The following is a 22,190-nucleotide window of genomic DNA, read 5'->3' on the forward strand; positions in this document are numbered from 1 at the left end:
ACTGTATGTTACTAAAAATAAATATATTAATATTATTTGTTATTATAAATCAATGATTTTTAAATAATATATATTAAATTTAAAATTATTGCACGAAACTAAAAAAACAATCTTTATTAACAAGAAAAATAATTTGTAAATTATATTATTCTAAATATATTTTTAAATATAATATTTAAATATGTTATAATGATATCTGTAATATATTTTTTTAGTGCCGATAATATATTATCTAATTATTATTGCTTTCAGTAATTCTTGAAAATTAATGTCCAATAATGACTCAAAAAAAAAGATTATTCAAATCATTAGATATGAAATTACTATTTTTTGCCACTCTTTGCATAAAACTATATGAATATTCTGTATATATATGTTTTTATTACATTAAGTATTTTTTAATATAATATTCTGGAGTATAATTTGGTCATAAGTTACACGAAATAATTCAATTATTACTGTCTATAATAATTATCCAGTTTTTCTGGTTTCTCATTATTAGTTTTAAACGCTAATAACATGTAAACCATATGCTTATATTAAACATATCTTACTATATATATACTAGTATATAGCATATATAACAAATATAACATAACATTTAACATGTAATGTTTATAAAAATATTTTATTTCCTCGTACTGTTTGAATATAAATTTATATATTGGTTAAAAACTTTTTCAAAGTGTAATGTCAATGTTTCCGGCATTGAAATTAATGTCTAAATTTAAAAATAACTTTTTGAAATTTTAATTCTCACTATATTTAAATACCTAATACTAAATAAGTATGTAATTAAAGAAAAATCCAATTAAAGAAAAATTAAAATAAATATATTTTAATTAAATTTTATTTTATTATAAAATCGCCAGAATTTCACAAATGATGTATTAATACTTTCTATTAGATTGTAATATTGTTTTTACACAACTACTTGTTTGTTGTGATTTATTTGCTAAAATTTTTAATTAACCTAATTTACTTTAAAAATAATATAGTTGTTTATTTTGAAACAATAAAACATTAGCTATATATATAAAAGCAATAAATTAAATTATAGATTTTTATCATTAATTATAAAAATAAAATCATTATTGAAAAATATTATATTAAAATTTATTATAGATATAAAACAATAAATTTTATTGTATATAACATAATATTTCATTTGAACAATAAATCTATTTTTTTATAAATATGTTTTATTTGTTTATTATTTTTTTTAAAAAAGCAATTTATTTGATACAGAAATTGTTTTTAATATCTAGTTATATCTGAGAATATTAAATTAATTTATTAAATACACATACTATTACATCTAATATTGTATCAAATAATATTGAATGTAATCATTAATAATAGACTATACAAAAATTGATGATCATTTTTGGTGGTAATTGAGCTTAAGGTTGATTGTGTTGCGATATGATTGACATCAATCTTATCAAATCCAATGACTGTCACAAAAATTATTATTAATGACTGATACACACAAAAAAACTCATTGATAACATATAGCGAGTCACTCGCATAAAGTGGGGACTATATGTCCGTCATATTATATTATAGTTTGCCCTTAAAATAACTTTAAAAAACAGTCTGGACTTAATAAACAATAAATTTTAAATAACATTTTTAATAGTAAAATATAATAAATATAAACAAATAATAATAATAATTTATGTTTTAATGGTCTGTATTGTGTGGGATGGCGTATATGAAATAGCACACACACTTAGTATATATATATATATATTTTGAACAAAAGTGAAATATACGGACCATTTTATAACTTATATAATAGTATATATACTTTATGTGTGTGTGTGTGTATGGTCTATAGTATGACCTATTGTATGACAACTTGAATCGGTTGATCATTAGTTGGCTTTTGATACATTGAAATACATTTTTATATACAAAATACAAATATCATACAAAAAAACTGTACAATACATTTCAAAGCAAAGTGTAGAGACTTTTTTAGATGAAGAGAGAGAGAGAGAGAGAGAGAGAGAGAGAGAGAGAGCTGAAAGAGAGTTGCATTGCGCAGTTGTTACTGATCGCCCATTCCTTATCCAACAGTTCCTATCAAACGATGTCAAGAGACAGACACACATGAGTTGTCAGTACTGGGACTTCATGTGTTGGTGCGGTCGACTGTTTGACACAAACTTCATGTGTTGTTTGCATCCTTCAGGAGTGTAATACATGGGATACTCTTTCTCTCTCTAAATAATATGTTTGTGTGACTGACTAAATGTGTGTCGTCTTTGACATTCAAGACTCATCACTGAATTAAAGATTTTTTATTTCAGATATTAATTTTTGTCGACAATTTTATATATAAATATTTATTAATGTTTGTGTGTTAGGCTTTAATTGACTACAATTTCAGTTGTAAAGTAAACAAATCATAAAATTAATATATTAATAAAGTGATTGATAATAATTTTAATAATTTTTTTAGTGAACTATATCTAATTATATCTAATAGTGATTGATATTATTTGTCATTTAGTTATTATTAATAAATATATCAAAGTTATGATAAACAAATTATTTAATTTGAATTTAAATATTTTAAATATAATACTAAATAATAATATCAATAATAATACATAGAATATATTAATATAATAAAGCTATTGGATTTAATTTATGTTTATCTAGTATAAAAATATTTTTAAAATATATATTAATTGCAAACTAATTCTTTAAAAATAATTGGTTTTTATAAGTTAAAAGATTAATGTTTATAAAAGTGATTGTGTAATTTTATTAATAATACAAATTTTCAAAAACAAGTATTTTGTTTTTTATAAATAATTTATATGTATTTACATTATATTATAGTAAATTTGCAAAAATAGTTACAATAATAATAATAATACTAAAAATCAAATGAAAGTTACGGCAATTTTATATAGATATATATGAAATGAATAATGACATGAATTGTGAATATTTGACTCAAATGATTATTATCTCAATTATAATAGCCATACATTTTGGTAAGTATTTTACAAATTTTTCTAATAACTTATAGTTGTTTTATTTTAAGCAATTGATGTAATAATATTTAAGCATAAATTTCTTTGTTATACTGTATAACTTAAAATTTTCTATTATTATCATTATTATAATTTTTATTACTTTAGTTACTTGTGTTTCTCAGTTGTATTTAATGACTCAATCATTTGTAGTAAAAAAAATACTTTAGTTTTTTTTCGTTTAATTTTCTATTTTATTGAATTTCCGACTTCACTATTGAAACTAATTTTCGTGACAGTTATAAAAAAACGTATGTATAATAATATATTGGTATTAATAGTTGCAATCTTCTCTCTCTCTCTCTCTCTCTCTCTCTCTCTCTCTCTCTCTCTCTCTCTCTCTCTCTCTCTCTATTTTTCAGATTAAAACTTGAAATTTAAATCTCTCAGACATTCAATAAATATCTGAATCGTTTCAGAAAATAATATATATATATAATTCTTACTCTTTTCTTAGTATTTGATTTGAATCCTTAAGAAATAATGTATTTTCTAAACTTATTCGTGAGATTTATTCATTCAATTGTGAAATTGATTTTCAAAAAATACTTGTATTATGTGTATAAATATTTCCTCTCTTATACTATGGATAAATATAAGTCAGACGAAACTTAAAATAATTTTTTTTATGAATTATAACTATTTTTGTTACATTTAAAAAAAATGTTATTTAATATTAATTCTTTTATCAATTGTGTACAGATCTGCTAAATCAAAAATTGTAAATATTAATGTATTATTTAAACTACCTAGTTAATTGTTTTAAATATTATCTTATTTTTATTTAAATTATATACTGTATATTTGAATAATGCTTTTTGTATTAGTTTTTACAATCTAATATTGCATAAACAATCTAAATAAAATAATTATAATATCGTAAACTAATAACAATTGTATAAATATAATCATTAATAATAATAATGTTATATTAAATTTATATAACTGTTATAATTACAATAATTGATTTTTCTTTGCAAAATTTATTTTTATTTTGTTTATTTAATATTTTACATTTAATATATTAGATATACGTTGAATATTGATTTTGCATAAATACAGTTAATTATTTATGTATATTAAAGCTATACATATATAAAAATTTATTTTTATTATTATTTATTCTATTATATAAACATAAATTAAAAGTAGACTACTTTATTAAAATCAATAGAAAAAATCAATATTATATATAAAGTATTACTACTTTCATGTATATATATATATATATATATATATATATATATATATATATATAATTATATGTCTAATATACATAGGTTAGGATATTTAATTTGAAAAAATCTGACGCCATTATCATTAAAAATCATTTTACTATAACAGCTGTTTAGTCATTAATACAGCAAAAAAATGCAGAAAAAAGACTTATGTCTAATATGAGAGTTAGTCGTCGATAACTAGATTAATGACAAACAATTTATTTGATAAGAAAATCCCTAAAAATTTTTAGCCCAAATAATATAATCGGATTTAAAGTCAGACATTTGAAAATTATTACAGTTTTTTTCTAAAAATGTATATTTAAATATTGCAATGATATTTATGACCTAACTGTTTGAACACGTGTGTCTTATAAGTTATAATATATCTCAATAAATTATTGAATAAAAAGATATATAATTTTATATAAACTGCAAGAGAAAATATACTAATAAATTACAACAGTTTTATATCACTCAATATAAGAGAGAGGAAAAAAAGAAAGAGAGAGAGAGAGAGAGAGAGAGAGAGAGAGAGAGAGAGAGAGAGAGAGAGAGAGAGAGAGAGAGAGAGATCTAATGGTTTGCATTTGCCATTTCTTAAGGCTGTAATTAATCACTTGTTTTTCGGAGCTTTTCATTGTTTTTACTATTTCACGATTACATAATACATAACATACACACAAAACACTCACAATTTACAATACAAGCCATGTTTGGTTTGGTCTCATATGTTATGCTTATACTGTATATACTGACATTACAATTATATATATAAAAGTACAGAACAGTATATATTTGTATAAATAGCTTAAACTGAACTAATGGATAAAATAAATTTATATTGAATTTAAAAAAGAGGCAACAAAAATGTGTGTCTCATATATCGTGACATAAGTTTATTTTTGCATTTTTTTAAATGTTGAAAGTCTAACAAAACATACAATATTTGCCTAATTATGACTATTATTGTTGCCATTAGTTTTAACATTCAAATGACTACAGTCTCTCTCTCTCTCTCTCTCTCTCTCTCTCTCTCTCTATATATATATATATATATATATATATATATATATATATATTCATCCCATCCTATCCTCCCATTTGCGGCTAAACGCTCATCACATAAATATAATATACAATTAGTTTGTTTATTTCAAATATCAATCATTATATATGTAACATTGAATTTAAATGTTAAACATATAGTTGACAGATAAATAGCAAATGAGTTAGAAATTTATATAAACACAAAATGGTTATAAATATTAAGTAAAAATTATGTATAAATTTTTTGAACAAATAATTAGAGAGTTTATGTATGTTTATAGCAATTAATTTAATTAAACAAAACTATATTTTTCTCGTTTATGGGAATTACATAATATGGTATTTTTAAAATGTAAACAAACTATTATAATAAATGATATTAAAATTAAATAATATATTAAATAATAATATAAAATTTTTATATAAATATGATAATTTTTCTATTTGTTTAACTACCAAAATAATATGCATAAAACATTTGTCTATTAAAAAATGAAAACTATAGTATCTAATAAAATAAATTATATAAATAGGATTTTATTGTTGAATAAATTAAACAACAAAGAGAAAAGAGAGAGAAAAAAATTAAAAATAATATTTTTTAAAATTGTATAAATTTTTGTTTCAAAATTTTCATACTAATAGTCATATAGTCTTGTAGTTTAAGTAATAATAATAATAATAATAATAATAATAATAATAATAAGTGAGAAAATACAGTGTTTTGAAAACATTAGCGTTTTATGGCCTAAACTATTCAACACATCATCATCTGTACGGCCAAACACTCACTCACTCAATGAGTAGTGTATGGTATGACTGGTCGTAGGCAACGGTCCAGCGAACAAACCTAAAGGATGGGTCGCTCATCGCATAGTAGAGCAATATATGCTTATTTCGGTCATTTGCTCACTCATGCGAGCCCTCCCTGAGCTCTCATCACCAAAAAGATGATGCATTGTATTGTGTATACACTAGTTTAGATAGCTATTTGCTCTCTCTCTCTCTCTCTCTCTCTCTCTCTCTCTCTCTCTCTCTCTCTCTCTCTCTCTCTCTCTCTCTCTCTCTCTCTCATAGATCCCTGTGCTTTGCTTGCATTTGACTTTTGATGTTGACTACCATATCATCAGAAAAGCCACTCTCTATCTTCTTCTTCTTCTCTCTCTTTAATATAATGTATTTGATGTTAAAGTTTTAGAGAGACTGACATTTCCTAACAATTAATTCATTTTATCCACAGCTATGCATACAATCTATGATAGGAATGTCACTCAAATTAATGCACTTTTCCAGACAACAGTGCCATTAATTGTAAACATACAATAAATAACTTTCTATTAATTATATGTATTAAAAAAACATTGTAAATAATGTATATGTTTATCTTATTAATATAATTTTCTATATAAATAATTTTATTATCGTAAATATATTTTTCAATACTATTTACTGATTTATTGTCTACCATCAGTCACATATGAAATTGCATTATATTATTGATATAAATAGCTATCAATATTACCCATTAATTGATGCATGAAATGGATTATTTAGTTCTCACTGGTGTTTAACAATTAGATGGCCATTAAAAACATTTTCAACATTACAGTTCATTGTATGCCATTGTCTAAACATTTTACTTAAAAAGCTTAGCTTACAGTCTATACGAAAGTTAAAAGGTTTAACTAATCTCTGGAAATGGTTGGGTCTCTCTCTCTCTCTCTCTCTCTTTCTTTCTTTCTCTCTCTCTCTCTCTTTGCTATTGAGTGACAGAAAAAGGAGATCCACTATAATGGGTATTATATATATATACTATGATAGTGATAGTCAATGGGATGGACGAGTCGGTTGTTGATGTGGTGGTGGCTCTCCATCATTGTGCTAATGCCCTTCTAAACATATCCATATAAAGCACTAACTATGCTCTCAATATATATAGCCTACGAGTGCACACATATCCACACTAGAAACTACTGTACTGATGGGTCGATCACTTCTTTATTTAGTCGCTTGTCTTTCCTCTTTCAGTCACTTATTCTTCAATGTTATCAATTCTTTTAGGGCAATGGATGCCTACCATTAGTATAACAGATCTCTCTCTCTCTCTCTCTCTCTCTCTCTCTCTCTCTCTCTCTCTCTCTCTCTTTATATTTTTTCTTGAAATGTATAACCACTCAAATGAATGTGCAGTAAAGTTTGTTGTTTTTGTTGTTGTTTTAGTCCTTATTGTAGTTGTTTTCTAACTGTTCAGTTTGGTATCCATTTGGAGCTCATATACTTATTTTATTTATTTTTTGGATGAATTTAATGAATTGTTTGTCGCAACCATTAGTAATACTCTATTTATATATGATTTATATATACAGTCATCACATCATACAACATATACTATACATTATAATATACAGCGCATACATGTAATTCCTTAACATAGCCTTTCCTTCCTATTATATATAATGTATGTATGTTTTTCACCGATTGTTCTCCACAAGCATTTCCATCAAAAAAGTTATTGTCAGTCCCTTTACTGTCTGGGCTCATATACAATACATAATGTTTGCCTACTGTTCCCAATCTTTTTTGCACAACAATACAGCCCATCATCTCATTGTCTCATTGATGAGAGAAAATGCGATTTTAGTAAATGAATAAATATACAGTAAAAGTACTGTATAAATACATTATACATATATATTACATATATTCAGCAAAAATAAAAACACACAAAACAAATACATACTACATACGAAAGAGAGAGAGAGAGAGAGAGAGAGAGAGAGAGAGAGAGAGAGAGAATGGGAAATAAAACTGAAAAGAAAAGACTTTTTATTTTATTTGAAACTAAAAATTCAGTTAAAATAGTAAAACAATTTTCGTGGCCTTTATTTATGCTGTAATTTATATGCTTTTATCACAGCATTGCTTTACAACAAATATATATTAAATTATCTCATGTTTTATATTGTTGTTTTTGTTGTTGAATATCATATTAATAGTCTATTCAAAACTAATGCTATCAAACAATATGACAAATAATTTGTTTAATGTTATCAAATGTCTTTTAACGGATATCTGTATTTATTTATCTAATTATTTTTTAGGTCAAAACTGTGATGTATTGGCGGCCGAAAACACAAGAAGTGGACCGGAGTTTACATTTGAACCGCCAAATGCCGTATCCTTTGCCAACTCGACGGGTGTGGTCATCCCGTGCGCTGCACGTGGCGTACCGTCGCCTGTAATCAAATGGGAATCAGTAGATAACGGCCAAACCATTACTGATGTCGCAGGACTCAGAATGGTTAGAGTGGACGGCAGTCTTGTCTTTCCTCCCTTTAGACCAGAGGATTATCGACCAGACATACACTCGACGCGATACAGGTCTCTATTATATGGCTTATGTTATTATTAGCTATACTACTACTATAACTACCACTACTCATACAACCCGATGATTGTTGAGATGATAAACTAGATTCACTCACATGTGTATTGTGTGTATGTGTGTATCTGTGTGTGTGTGTGTGTGTGTGTGTGTGTGTGTGTGTGTGTGTGTGTGTGTGTGTGTGTGTGTGTGTGTGTGTGTGTGTGTGTGTGTGTGTGTGTGTGTGTGTGTGTGTGTGTCTAAGTATAAATCTATATAAATACATGGATACAAATCCGATAACATTTGCACTCCTGTCTCTTTCATGTCTTTATTATATAAATTTATATACAATAATATATAGCTATAGTTAAGCCTACAATTTATGCCGACATGTATTAAATGCATGTAAATCTGATGTTAAAATTTTGTGTATTTGAATTATTCATAATATTTGATCCGTAAAACTAATTAGTTATTTTGTGTGTGAATAATATATTTAATATATATATATATATATATATATATATATATATATATATATAGTTTACACTGATTATATTTTTGGTTACTTTTTTATAGCATCTAATAATAATAATATGCAAAACGTTTATTATGCTTAAACTTAGCAAAATTTACATTAGAAATAATAGCAGTAAATTTAATATACCTTCTCATACAATATAAGATATTAGTCTATTGTTTGTTATAAATATAAAAAACTGTATGTGTTTTTTATTTCTCATATAATTTTTGTTACATTATATTTAGACATATAATGCTATATCATATCTAAGAGATATGATTACAAATCACACAATAGTTTGTTGTGTCGCGTGTTTACAAAAAAAAGAAGAATCTCAAGTAATGTTTGCATTGAAGAAAAATATCATATATTATATACTCATATAGAGTACAGTGACATGTGATGTGATATAACATTATATTTTTAGTCGGATCTTTATCTCTCTCTCTCTCTCTCTCTCTCTCTTTCTTTTTTTTTTCTCTCTCTCTCTCTCTCTTTCTCTCTTTCTCTCTCTCTCTCTCTCTCTCTCTCTCTTTCTTTCTTTCTTTCTCTCTCTCTCTCTCTCTTTCTCTCTTTCTTTCTCTCTTTTTCTCTTTCTCTCTCTCTCTCTCTCTCTCTCTCTCTCTCTCTCTCTCTCTCGTAGATGACATACAACTGGTATTATTAACACTAAAAATACAGTACAAACTCATTTGCAAATTAGATATTATATCACATTACATGTTGTTTAATATACAATTGCAATTTATGAAATCAGCAACTTAAATATAAGCTTAGAAAAAATAAATATTATATGTATTTGTACAGTATGTATACAGTATAATATGATATTATTTAATTTTCGTGACACTCATGTAATAATTTATTTTATATAAGCTAATACTGTAGTAAATAGTTTATTTAGCAATGTACTGTATAAATATAATATATGTTATAAAAGTATATGAAAATAATGTTTTTAATTTATTAAATTACAGTAATAATATTTACAGTATATGCTGTAGAAATATATAGTACAATAAAGAAGTTTACAAATTTAGATAAAATTATTTAACATTAAACAAATTAACACTATTTTAACATTATTAGGGATTTATTTAAGCACAATTGAAACATTGAGAGACTTATTGTTAAGGTTTCTAATAATATTTTTAGGATTTTTATTGTTCACATACATACACATACACATTACAATACACATAGCAATGCAAAATAAAGTGCAATGCAATAGAGATTTAAGCAAATTAACCAAAAAACACAGTGACAATGATTATCATTTTTGTGAAAGCAATTGCTGGTAATTAAACAATAAAAGATTAACTGTTGGTGTCTTTCACTTCATTATTCTTGATTATAGTACCTCTCTTTTGAGGCCAACAACATTCCTCTATAACATATGATGACAACAGCACAGGGAGATAGAGTTGAGAGAAAGAGAGAGAAAGAAAGAGAGAAAGAGAGAGAGAGAGAGGTTGTAAAAGAGATTTAAGAGAAAGAGAGAAGAACAGGAATATTCCTGATAAACATAACAATAGTGAATGAATTGTATGAATAGTATGATATTGTCTGAACAAAAATTCACTGTCTTATTGCTGGTGTATACTGTCTCTCAAATCCGATATGATTTGCATGAATGCACTTTTTTAAGTACTTCCACTACTATTTTTTAAGTATTAGTACAACTATGGTATAAGACAAGAGTGTCATATATTATGATATAGTCGATAGTCATTCTCATACATACATTCATTTCAATCATAATTTTGTCAGTTTTAATACATTGATTAAAATTCTTGGCCATTAATGCGATAGTATTAGTGATATATTCATTTAAAATATATTGTAATAATATCTATATATATTAAATGAATATATTATACTGTTTCTATAATATATAAAAAACCACATATGCTTTATAAATCAAATTGTTTGATACAATAAAACTAATTGTTAATCACTGTACGGTCAGGTGCATCGCATCCAATTCCATCGGCACAATAGCATCGAGGAGTGTTCACTTGAGGGGAGGTAAGCTATTATGACTTTCCATTATTACATATGTTTTTTTATTATTATAAATACCGGCGCGTCTATAATATGATTTATATCTAATATGACTTAATATGTGTGCAATCTATGATTTAATGTCAATTATTACTAATGCTTTATATATGGTACTGAATATTAGGAGTTAATCAGTAAAATAGTACTGTATATGAAATACAGTACTTTTTGGATACATAACAATATGAGTGACTAACTATTTGCTAAGTTTTTGTGTCAAAATGTTTAGCCATTGCATTGAATCGGTTGGTAATCAAGTTTGGCTTAAGTCGTGCCGCATTAGTATTGATGGTATAGATCCTTATATATACAGTATATATCTATTATTATACTGTATATCAACCATTGTTTGTCTACTCATAGTATTCTGGTGTATTGTACACTGAAATCACATTATAGTTGGCAAACATTTATATTAATTAAATCCATTAGCAATTACAAGATTACCAGTTATGCTATTAATGTCCGACTAATTGAAAGGATTTATTAATTTTTTATATTTTATTTTCATTTTCTGAGTATAATATGTATTTGTGTATTATAAAAATTTTATGACCAAACATTATTTTGTGTTATATTTTGTCTATTTAATAAATTAGTTTTAATAATTAATTGTTAAATGTTTAGTTTTGGTATTTGAAAAAAATAAATGAGTTATCAAACATACTGTACATACATAATAATAATGCCGACCCAATGACATAAGGTTTAAAATAAACATTTATTTTGTGAATTTAATGCAAACAATTGGCAAACAGTCTGGTTTATATCAGTATTACTGATTCAGTAATATAGGAAATATTTTTTAATAAGGATTAACGTTGAGTGGATAGGGGGGAACTCATGCTAATGGATAGGCCAGTTGTATTTTTGGAGAGAGAGAGAGAGTCAGCTAAACAATTACTTTGATTGAGTACTAACGATAAGACTTTACTTACATTAATAAAACACTAAACTAAATGAGAGAAAATGCAGTGATTATATGATGATTGGGGGCACACAGATACTAATAAGTCACGGGCTATTTGCAACAATTGATGTCCCATTGATGGGCCACTAAAATGCCATTTACCAAATGGGATTCGGATCTCAGTGCCCCTAAACAGAGCTCATCCCTAATATCAGACAAATCATATATATTTTTTTTCTCTCTCTCTCCACTCTCATCTACTCTTTTTTATTTGTATATACAATGATATTCACTAAAAAAAATATTTCGGATATGTCAGCACTGGGTGTATGGAAATTGCAGTGCAATTGCCATTACTATAACTATTATATGCTATCATCATTTGGTCGCCTTTTTATTATTATTATTTACAATCCATTTGTATATATATATTGTTAGACATAAATATATAACGAAAAAAAACATAGACAACACAAATGGTATATATATTTTTGGGTCTAAAACAAGTCATTGGACTGTTTATATAATGCCATTTCATAATACAGTAATAGCCGTTTAATATATTAATATTATCATTTAAACTTTCCAATACTATGAATCTTAGATGTATTGCATTCAATTTTGTATACTATTAATAGTAGTGTAATTTACATGTATATAATGCATAATTGTTGGAATAATTAAATGAAATTTTTAATTTATTTTAAATTATAATCAGTTAATTATTTAGGCTAAATTTATGTTTAATAATAAAAGTTTATATTACAAAAAAATATTTATAAACAGTAATATTTTGTATTATACAAAATGGCATTATAGTAAAAGTCATACATATTTCCGAAAAATTATTGTAATCATTTGTTTTGTTTTTTGTTTTTGAAATGATTTGCTTTAACATAATCACAACACAGAGGAGAGCCCAGTGATGCCAATCATCTATTGTGTGGAGTGATTGTGAATACAATCAGACATAAAATTATATATTTATTTTGCCATTTATACAGCGCTCAGGCCTTTAGTTTTGTTTACGTACACCCGACCCAACTACAGTACCCTTCATTAGGTGTATCAACTATACAATTGTCTGTTTATTGATTAAATATACGGTATATATATATATTGATAGTTAGTTACAAATGATATATATTATATTTATTGAATAAAATATATAGTAAAATATAGACACAGCATATCAATAATGACAGATTGGCTAAAAGAAAACATATTTTTTCTTAAGGTTTATCTCTCATATATTAAACTTACAGTACGGTAACCAACAAAAATATAAATAAAATGTAACTAAATTTTTTGTTATATACATAATTTTATATTATTTTTAAAAAAATTATCTAAAAAATTTTGTTTAGTTTGAAACAAAATTTTCTTATCATTTATTTTTTGTTTGTTTCATTGCCCTCCCATTGATTGAGAGAATTATCAACAACAAAATGAGTGCAATGTTTCAATATATATATAAATATTGTATTATAAATACAATATATCTTTATATTATATAATACTAACTGCATATTGTATTTGAATGAATAACTAAAAAAAAATTCTTAACAAAGTTCTTATTTTATGCACTTTTTTTTGTTATATTCAATATTTCTAGTGTACATAAATTTCTATATACATAAAATAGAAAAATAATAATAATAACAGCAAAAAAAATTGAATTGAAATGAAAATGTTTTCAAACATAAATATAAAATATAATAAAAAATATATATACAGTATATATATATATACATATACATATAATGCACACACAATATATAGCACCACCAAAAAAACTATATAAAAAAGAAATTGTTTGTCTATATATTTATCTACAATATTGCTATTCCTAGCCTATCATTAATGTAGTTTTTAGCTATTCATCAAAATATATTGAATCAATTGATAGAAATAAAATGTGAATGTAATACATAATATAAAAATATTGAATGTATGTATGTGTTTATAATATAAACTTTATATTTAACTGCAAACTAATTTACTTAAAACATTTATGTCTAAAAATTATGTGTCGAAACGGTTTTTATTATTGTAAATATTTTACTTTTTTATAAAATTAAAATTAAGTGTTAAATTCGTTGTGTAATAATAATAATCATAGTTTTTACTTATTTTTGTTGCTTAAAATAGTTTATTCACACAAAGTTTATTCATTATTAACGAATTGTAAATGAATTGAATGTTTATTTATCTATACTTTTTCTGATTCATTTGCCTTTTAGTTCACTTCTATAATAACTTATGTAAACATAAGTATGACTTATAGATAGATAAATAGATGTATATATATATATATATATAAATTCATATACAAGACTTATAATCTATGTTATAATACTTTTACTTTCTATCTGTTTATCTATCTATCAATCTTTTATACATTTTCCTAAATTTTTATCCAATTCTCTACCAAAGAGTTTAATACATTGCTTTCAGTTGAAGAGCAAAAAAAACTGTCGATTCAGCCCTTCATTGCATTTAATATAGCAATGAATTGTTGTTTTTTCACTCTCAAAGAGATAGTGAAATGAATAATACAGAGACACACGAATGACTGAGTGGACAAACATTTAAACAGAGAGAAAGAAAGAAAGAAAGAAAGAAAGAAAGAGAGAGAGAGAGAGAGAGAGAGAGAGAGAGAGAGAGAGAGAGAGAGAGAGAGAGAGAGAGAGTACAGTTGCCTACTGGCACTACCATCCAAAATGACCACACCATCGGTTTATTAAATTATTATCCAAATAAATACATACAACTGTTTTATATTATAATTCAGTTATAATGTCAATAATATAATATTAAATATATAAAAAAAATTAATACAACAATTTTATTAATAATAAAATTCAAGTAAATATTATTAGTATTCAAAGTCTCAACTATATATTACCATTTATTAGTAATTTATTTTTAATAACACAACAATTTTTGTAAATATAAAATTTGTTTGTTATATATATCGGATAATTGTATGTACACTAACGGTACACACAAAATCGCTGTACTATCAGTCCATTATAAATATGAATGTTGTAATTTACAGTAGACTACAACTACTTGGCAATCCCAGTGTTGTTGTTGTTGTTATGATCAATAATGTGTAATACCGATGACCGATACCAACCCATGACTGACTCTCTCTCTCGCTTTCTCTCTCTCTCTCTCTCTCTCTCTCTAATGGCATATAAAGGCGATACCGGAAGCCGTGTATTCCATTTCCTATAGGAATCGCTATTTTCAGTGTTAAAAGTATTTATTTGATCGATTCTTCCGGAAGTTATCTCTAGATTTGTGGCATATTTTCACTCAATTGCCATCTCTTTGACCAATCGATACTAGAGAACCAATTTTCTTTTATATACTATTTATATATTAATATTATATTTCATAATATACAGTATATATATATATATATATTTATATTTCTGAAAATATTCTGACTTTTATTAATCCATTACCTTTAAAAAATATTTTTTATATAACTAATGACTGAAGTATATACAGTATTTTGATGATAGAAAATATCATTATTATTATTATTATCAAAATACACAGTAGTATTATAATAGTAATACTATATAGTATTATGTTTATTATATAAATTATATGTTGTAAGGTTATATATTTTAGTAAAACATATACAGTATACAAAAAAGTCAAATATATTTAATGATAGTGTTTTAGTCTCTCTCTCTCTCTCTCTCTCTCTCTCTCTCTCTCTCTCTCTCTCTCTTTACTTACTGTGATATATATAAGATTGTATGTAATGGCGTTTCGTAGAGTCAGAGATGGACTTCTTTACTGACAATCAGTACTTGAGTTGCATTAGTGATGAAGTCGTCTCTCATCTCAATACATATGAATTGTCTGAAAAAATAATGACAATAAGGGATGAGAGGCATAGTATTTGTTGTTTGACTTCAGCTATCATCAACTCTTAACTTTTGTGTAGTGAAGTGAGACATTGTAAGGATGTGCTGATCAAACAATTTGCAAACGTTATGTATTTTTATGTATTTTTTGTGTTTTGTTTGATATAATATTTTTATTTTGATGTTAAGGTTAACGACAATAAACCGTTTTGATATCAATTCAGTAGAGAAAATCCCCAAAAGAAATAGTGAACAAAAAAATATCACATAAAAACAATATATGATTGCAATGTAGATCTGAATATGTATTGATATATATATAAATGTTTATAACTGTGTCAGATCAGGGATGTTTTAGGGGGGTAGTTAGTTATTAATTTTGTACTGTAAATATACTATATATAAATTATACTGTATGTATGTCCAAAATAATGAGACTATTAATATGATTTCTTGCATTAAATCTTTGATGAATCAAAATATATCGAAGATTAGTGTTGTCTCCAAATATATATTTTTATACATTTTTGTGTCTATATATATATATACATATATAAAGTATTTGACACACATGTATATCCCATCTACTTAAGTACATTGTAGTACATAAGTAGCACTTTTAGTATTAGACCCCATCTACTATGGGTATGCCCTCACTCGCTTACAACTGAAATATTTACTATTATTATTACAACAGTATTCATATAAATTTATGTATGATATCGCAATAGTGATAGTTTATGGTATTATACACATTACTGTATATGTTTATTATGTTATATAGACGGGCAGATGAAAATTATGATGAGATATCCATAGCAAGCACTGGTATACACTGTAAACTGTATGTCAGTGCTAACAAAATATATGAGTAGTGCAGCTGCCATACTATGCCATACTATTTGGACCGAAACATAACTTATATAAACTAAAGATTGCAATGAATGTCAAACAAACAAAAAAGTTTTACCATTCATTGTCACTTACAAGTAATGATAGCATACATAACACGAGTTTTAGTTAAATCTCTTACCGACTCAAAGCACACTCACTCACTCACTCACTTACTCACTCACTCACTCACTCACTCACTCACTCAAACAACCAAAATATTGAAAGCAATATATATTTTTTGAAACAAAATAATAGATAGACATTGCATGCAATGGTCCGTTCATTTTGGGTGATTGTCTGTCAAATGTTTGTCAAAACATATATCAATGTTTGTCATACTTTCTCTGATTTTATGAGTATTTATTAAATGTTACTCTTTTTTCTTTTTTTTTGGTAATAAAATTTATTTTTCATATCTTCACGTCAAACAAACAAATGGATATAAAATATTTGATTGATAATATTTACTACGATATATAATATGTTATTGAAGTTTTTATTTATTATAAAAAAGATATTACAAAAATAAAATACTGTATATATATATATATATATATAGTTTTTTATTATAAGGATATGGTTTTGTCACTTATTTTTAGACAGTATTTATTGGCCACCGATAGCACCGATATTTACTGTTTATACAATTGTTATTTTTAGTATACGCATATATATACATATATATAATATATACCGGTATTATATACTGTATATATATACAAATATTATATATCATATTTACTTATATTTATTTAGGAAAGCAAATCGTTTCTAATGGCTAACAAAAATATACAAATTTTCTAAATAAATATATCTTTGCGTTTCAATATTTTGTGTAAATATTTGCATTTTTTTGTGTTTTACTCACTTTTTTACGATGTATCAAATTTATTGTAAGAAAAAATATTGCATTTAAAAATTTATTTAACAATAATATTGTGATGTATTCACGATATTTAAATTGTAATAAATTTTTGTCGTTCCCAGTATTAAATTATTACAAATAAAAATTACTTGTTTTCTCAAAAAAATAAAATAAATAAAAAATCTTTTCCCAATCATTATTTGATATTATAATATATAATGGATATGAATATAGTTATTATAAATAATATAACAATTTAAAAATGATATTCTAAGATATATATATATAACTTATAAATTATAAACCATTTTTGTTGAAAGCAAAAATGTCACTTTTTTAACAATAAAAAATGTCAAATAATTTCTTAAAGTTTTTATATTTTTTGAAGTCATTATTGTTGTCTCTCTTTCTTATATTCTCTACTGTAAAAAATCCACAATTTTTATACCCATTTTAGACACAAAAAACACAATATAATATATATATATATATATATATATATAACTATATGATTCATATAATAGATAGAAAAGGAAAAAAATCAAATCTTATTTTCTTAAAACTTTAAAGGAAAGAGAGAGAGAGAGAGAAAGAAAGAGAGAGAGAGAGAGAGACTGAGAAAATAAATATAATTGTCATTTCTTTTTTCATCGTTTCTATCGCTATGGGATTCTTGTAGAGAGAGAGAGAGAGAGAGAGAGAGAGAGAGAGAGAGAGAGAGAGAGAGAGAGAGAGAGAGAGAGAGAGATTTTGATTTGATTTGTTATAAGCGACCCAACAGTTGATGTCGTAAATAGTTTTGGTAGCGATTTCTGGCAACAAAAGATTGAAATCACTATCAAAACTATAATTTTGGAAATAAAATGTAGTGACAGTCGTGGGACACATACACTAGACATTACACATTTCATTCATACTATTGATAACAACTACAACAATACTAACAATTTATGTATAATAAATATAAACTTTTATACTTAACTATAAATAAAGTTTAAATTTTTTTATGAAACAAAAATCTAAGTAAATATAAATAATGTTAAAATTATAAATAGTTTTAATTAAATTTAGTTATGTTTAAACAAAATATCTACAGTAGATATTATCAAAAAATATATATACATACAGTATATAACCAGTCCATATGGTCACCATACAATTTGCTATTTGATACAATACTATACCAAAAAAAATTTTAGTTTACGACTATTGGGAGGACAGAGCACTAGTATTTCTTTAGATATTTTATATAATATTAAACCAAAAGTGTCGTAAATATATATATCAAATGTTATCATCCATTTTTTCGTTAAACACACTTTTATTTTAATAAAATGTTTTTATTTTTTTCACTATAATTTTTGTAGTGTTTTTCAACACATCATATATAAAGTATATATAAAATTTATATATATATATATATATATATTACTTTTTTCTGAATCATTAAACTTATAATATTTTGAATATTTGTTTTTTTTTGTTAAACAAGAAATTCCTATTTGGAAACATTCCCTTACATATGACTGACTATACATTACTTATAGGTCATCAAAAAATTTTATTGTAATTTTATTTTTGTCACTAATATTTTGTTGTTATAATAATAATTATTTTTATACTGTACTTACATTATTGTGTATTTAGAGTGAAAAAAAATTCAAAATTTTTTACTCTCTAACTTTACATTAAATTTATTTTATATATTTTTTTTATCATTTAATAAAAATTATGGTTTTATATTATATTTTAGCTTAAAATGAGTGATAGATAAGTGATATATACCATTTTGATCATTCATTAATTTACATATACTATATATATACCGTACTATAAGTTATATATATATATATATATATATATATAGCTTATATACAGTATATAAGTGACAATTGTTAGAGAAAGCTAACAATAAATGTCATTTTTCTTTGGTTAAAATGATTTAATAGTTATCTATATTTTTCACTCTTTCATCGATTCTCTTATTATATAAGTATTATAAATATCAATAAATATATTTTTTTAAAATAAAATGAGTCGAGTCTTTGGGCAATAATATTATGAAATAAAAACTTTTTTTATACTAATCTTTTAATACTTTGGAAGCGATCCTTCAATTTTGTCTGTCACGCGATGGGGAAGAAAAATATCAATACTTAAAACATTAAATGCCCTTAAAATTGGTATCATTTTATATAATATTATATATAAAGACAATATTGATAAAATTTATACTGCATTTTCTCAAACTTTAATGTAATTGCTATACAATTTCATAGTTTCTTTTCAATATAAATATACAACAAAGTAGAGTATATATCGGTTTAATACTGTATAATATGTTATGGTATTAATGATGTTTTTGTTAATGAATTAAAACATTATATAGTAACTATATTAAAGTATATAAACTTAATACTTATTAAAATTTACTTAATTTTATATCTGTCAATGAAAATCTATATATATTGATAATAATGTAATCAATTGGCAATTCATTGGTTGTCCAATGAATTTACTAAATGGTATAATATTTTTATTACTTTTTTTCTTATTTTGATGGCATTTTAGACAGAAAAAGATGATTTAAAAAAGTGAAACTCACAAATGTTGGATAAAACTTTAACTTTTTTTTTGTTATATGAGACATTACTTAAATATAAATACCGTTCCCCTGGAACTGGTGGTGAGGCTCTAATCTATTCTTGATATCCCTTCAAATGAAAGCCATTTATCAAATGGCAAAATATTATATTAATAAATGGAGAGGAAGTCTCAATATATATATTATATAAATGTAATATCAAATAATATTAGTGTAATATTATTGTATGCTTTTCTCTTAAACGCATTTTTATAATACATTTATTTACAATACTGAACATAAATGCACACGTTTTGTGGATTAGTGTATAATTAAATGAAAACATTATTTAAATATTGATTTATAAATTACAAATAATTTTCTACTTATATATATATATATATATATAGTAATATAGTAATTGCAATACTAAATATAATATATATTTTTTGTTATTTTGCATTAATTATCAAAAGTCACATTTATTTTTGGCTTTCAATACTATGTAAAATCAATAAATGTTTAGTTAAATTGAATGCTATTTGAACTAAGTTTCATACAAATGGGTGGACAATACATACACACATACAGTATATTAAATAAAATGTACTGAACTTTCACTGCTTATGTAGTTTATTATTCAGATGGCAAGGGATGGCCACCCAGAAAGTTGGGTAGACTTTTATTTTAAAGTGCATAAAATTACTAATTTTTTTATTTAAATAACTTTATAAATAAATTATAAAAAACTAATTATATTTTTAATGTTTAGTTTATTTTATTGATATAAATTTTAAAAATTAAGATTTAGTATTCACTGTTTAAAACAAACTTAAGCCCCACCGCTGGTCAGACATATAGTTTATAATACACTTTACAAAAACACATTTCTTTATACTTACTATAATAATACTATATATATAAAAATTCAGTGTACTGTATATAAAGCATATATATATATATTTGTATATAACTTATATACCGTATATATACTAAAAGTCTTATCGCTTCAATCATTCATTGCAGTTATTCATTGGGTGTTTTGGTTATGAATAGATATACAGTATATACAATATATATATATATATATATATATTGCTTCACAAAAGTTAGTAACAGCTATAATGTATTGCATTTTGAATATTAGTGCCAAACAATCACCAGAATTGCCAGAATTTATATCCATTGACCTCAACCTGTGTTAGAGACAGTCACTTATTGGAAGGGAGTGTTTGATTATTGGTTGGGGTTTAGGGGGGAAATAATATAGAGATCACATGGCGATGGCATTTATGCGATGCCAACCGTCGTGACGATAGTGTCGTTCACTCACTAAATGATAGTTTTCATCAGAAAAATTGAAGGAAAAATAGTTATGTTTCTCTATATATATTTATATATATAATATAAAAGAGAATTACATATAACTCATAATTTTTAATAGAGAGGCAAAACCTGTGAAAGAGATAAAAAAAAGTAATACAAGAATTGAAGGGAACTGTAGCTGAAGTGATGTGATGTGTGGTACTGATGATGAGTGCGTCTCAAATGTCTTTTAAATGATACAACACATACACACACATAATCGCTAGTGTATTGACTTAAAAATAGAGCCTAAAAATGACTAAATATTTTTGCTGTATTTACACGAAAAGTAAACCTTATTTTATGAGTTTCTTCTCTGGTTTTATAAACACAAAACTCGAGTTGTCTTTCATTAGTGAATACAATATATAATACTATTCTGTGTTTTCCTATTTAAGTATTTTT

General features: G+C 24.6%; 1 protein-coding gene across 1 annotated transcript in view; it reads left to right on the forward strand.

Moving 5' to 3' along the window:
- Positions 1-2,941: 2,941 nt before the first annotated feature.
- Positions 2,942-22,190, forward strand: part of LOC128955978 (cell adhesion molecule Dscam2-like) — a 49,019-nt gene continuing 29,770 nt past the window's right edge. The window contains exons 1-3 of the mRNA XM_054301658.1: positions 2,942-3,014; positions 8,425-8,704; positions 11,183-11,241. Of these exons, the coding sequence (XP_054157633.1) occupies positions 2,942-3,014; positions 8,425-8,704; positions 11,183-11,241 (412 nt within the window). The remainder of the gene's footprint in view (positions 3,015-8,424; positions 8,705-11,182; positions 11,242-22,190) is intronic.

Source organism: Oppia nitens, unplaced genomic scaffold (assembly GCF_028296485.1).
Source record: "Oppia nitens isolate AA-2021 unplaced genomic scaffold, nextdenovo-longstitch-racon4-pilon3 scaffold2_pilon_pilon_pilon, whole genome shotgun sequence".
NCBI lineage: Eukaryota > Metazoa > Arthropoda > Arachnida > Sarcoptiformes > Oppiidae > Oppia > Oppia nitens.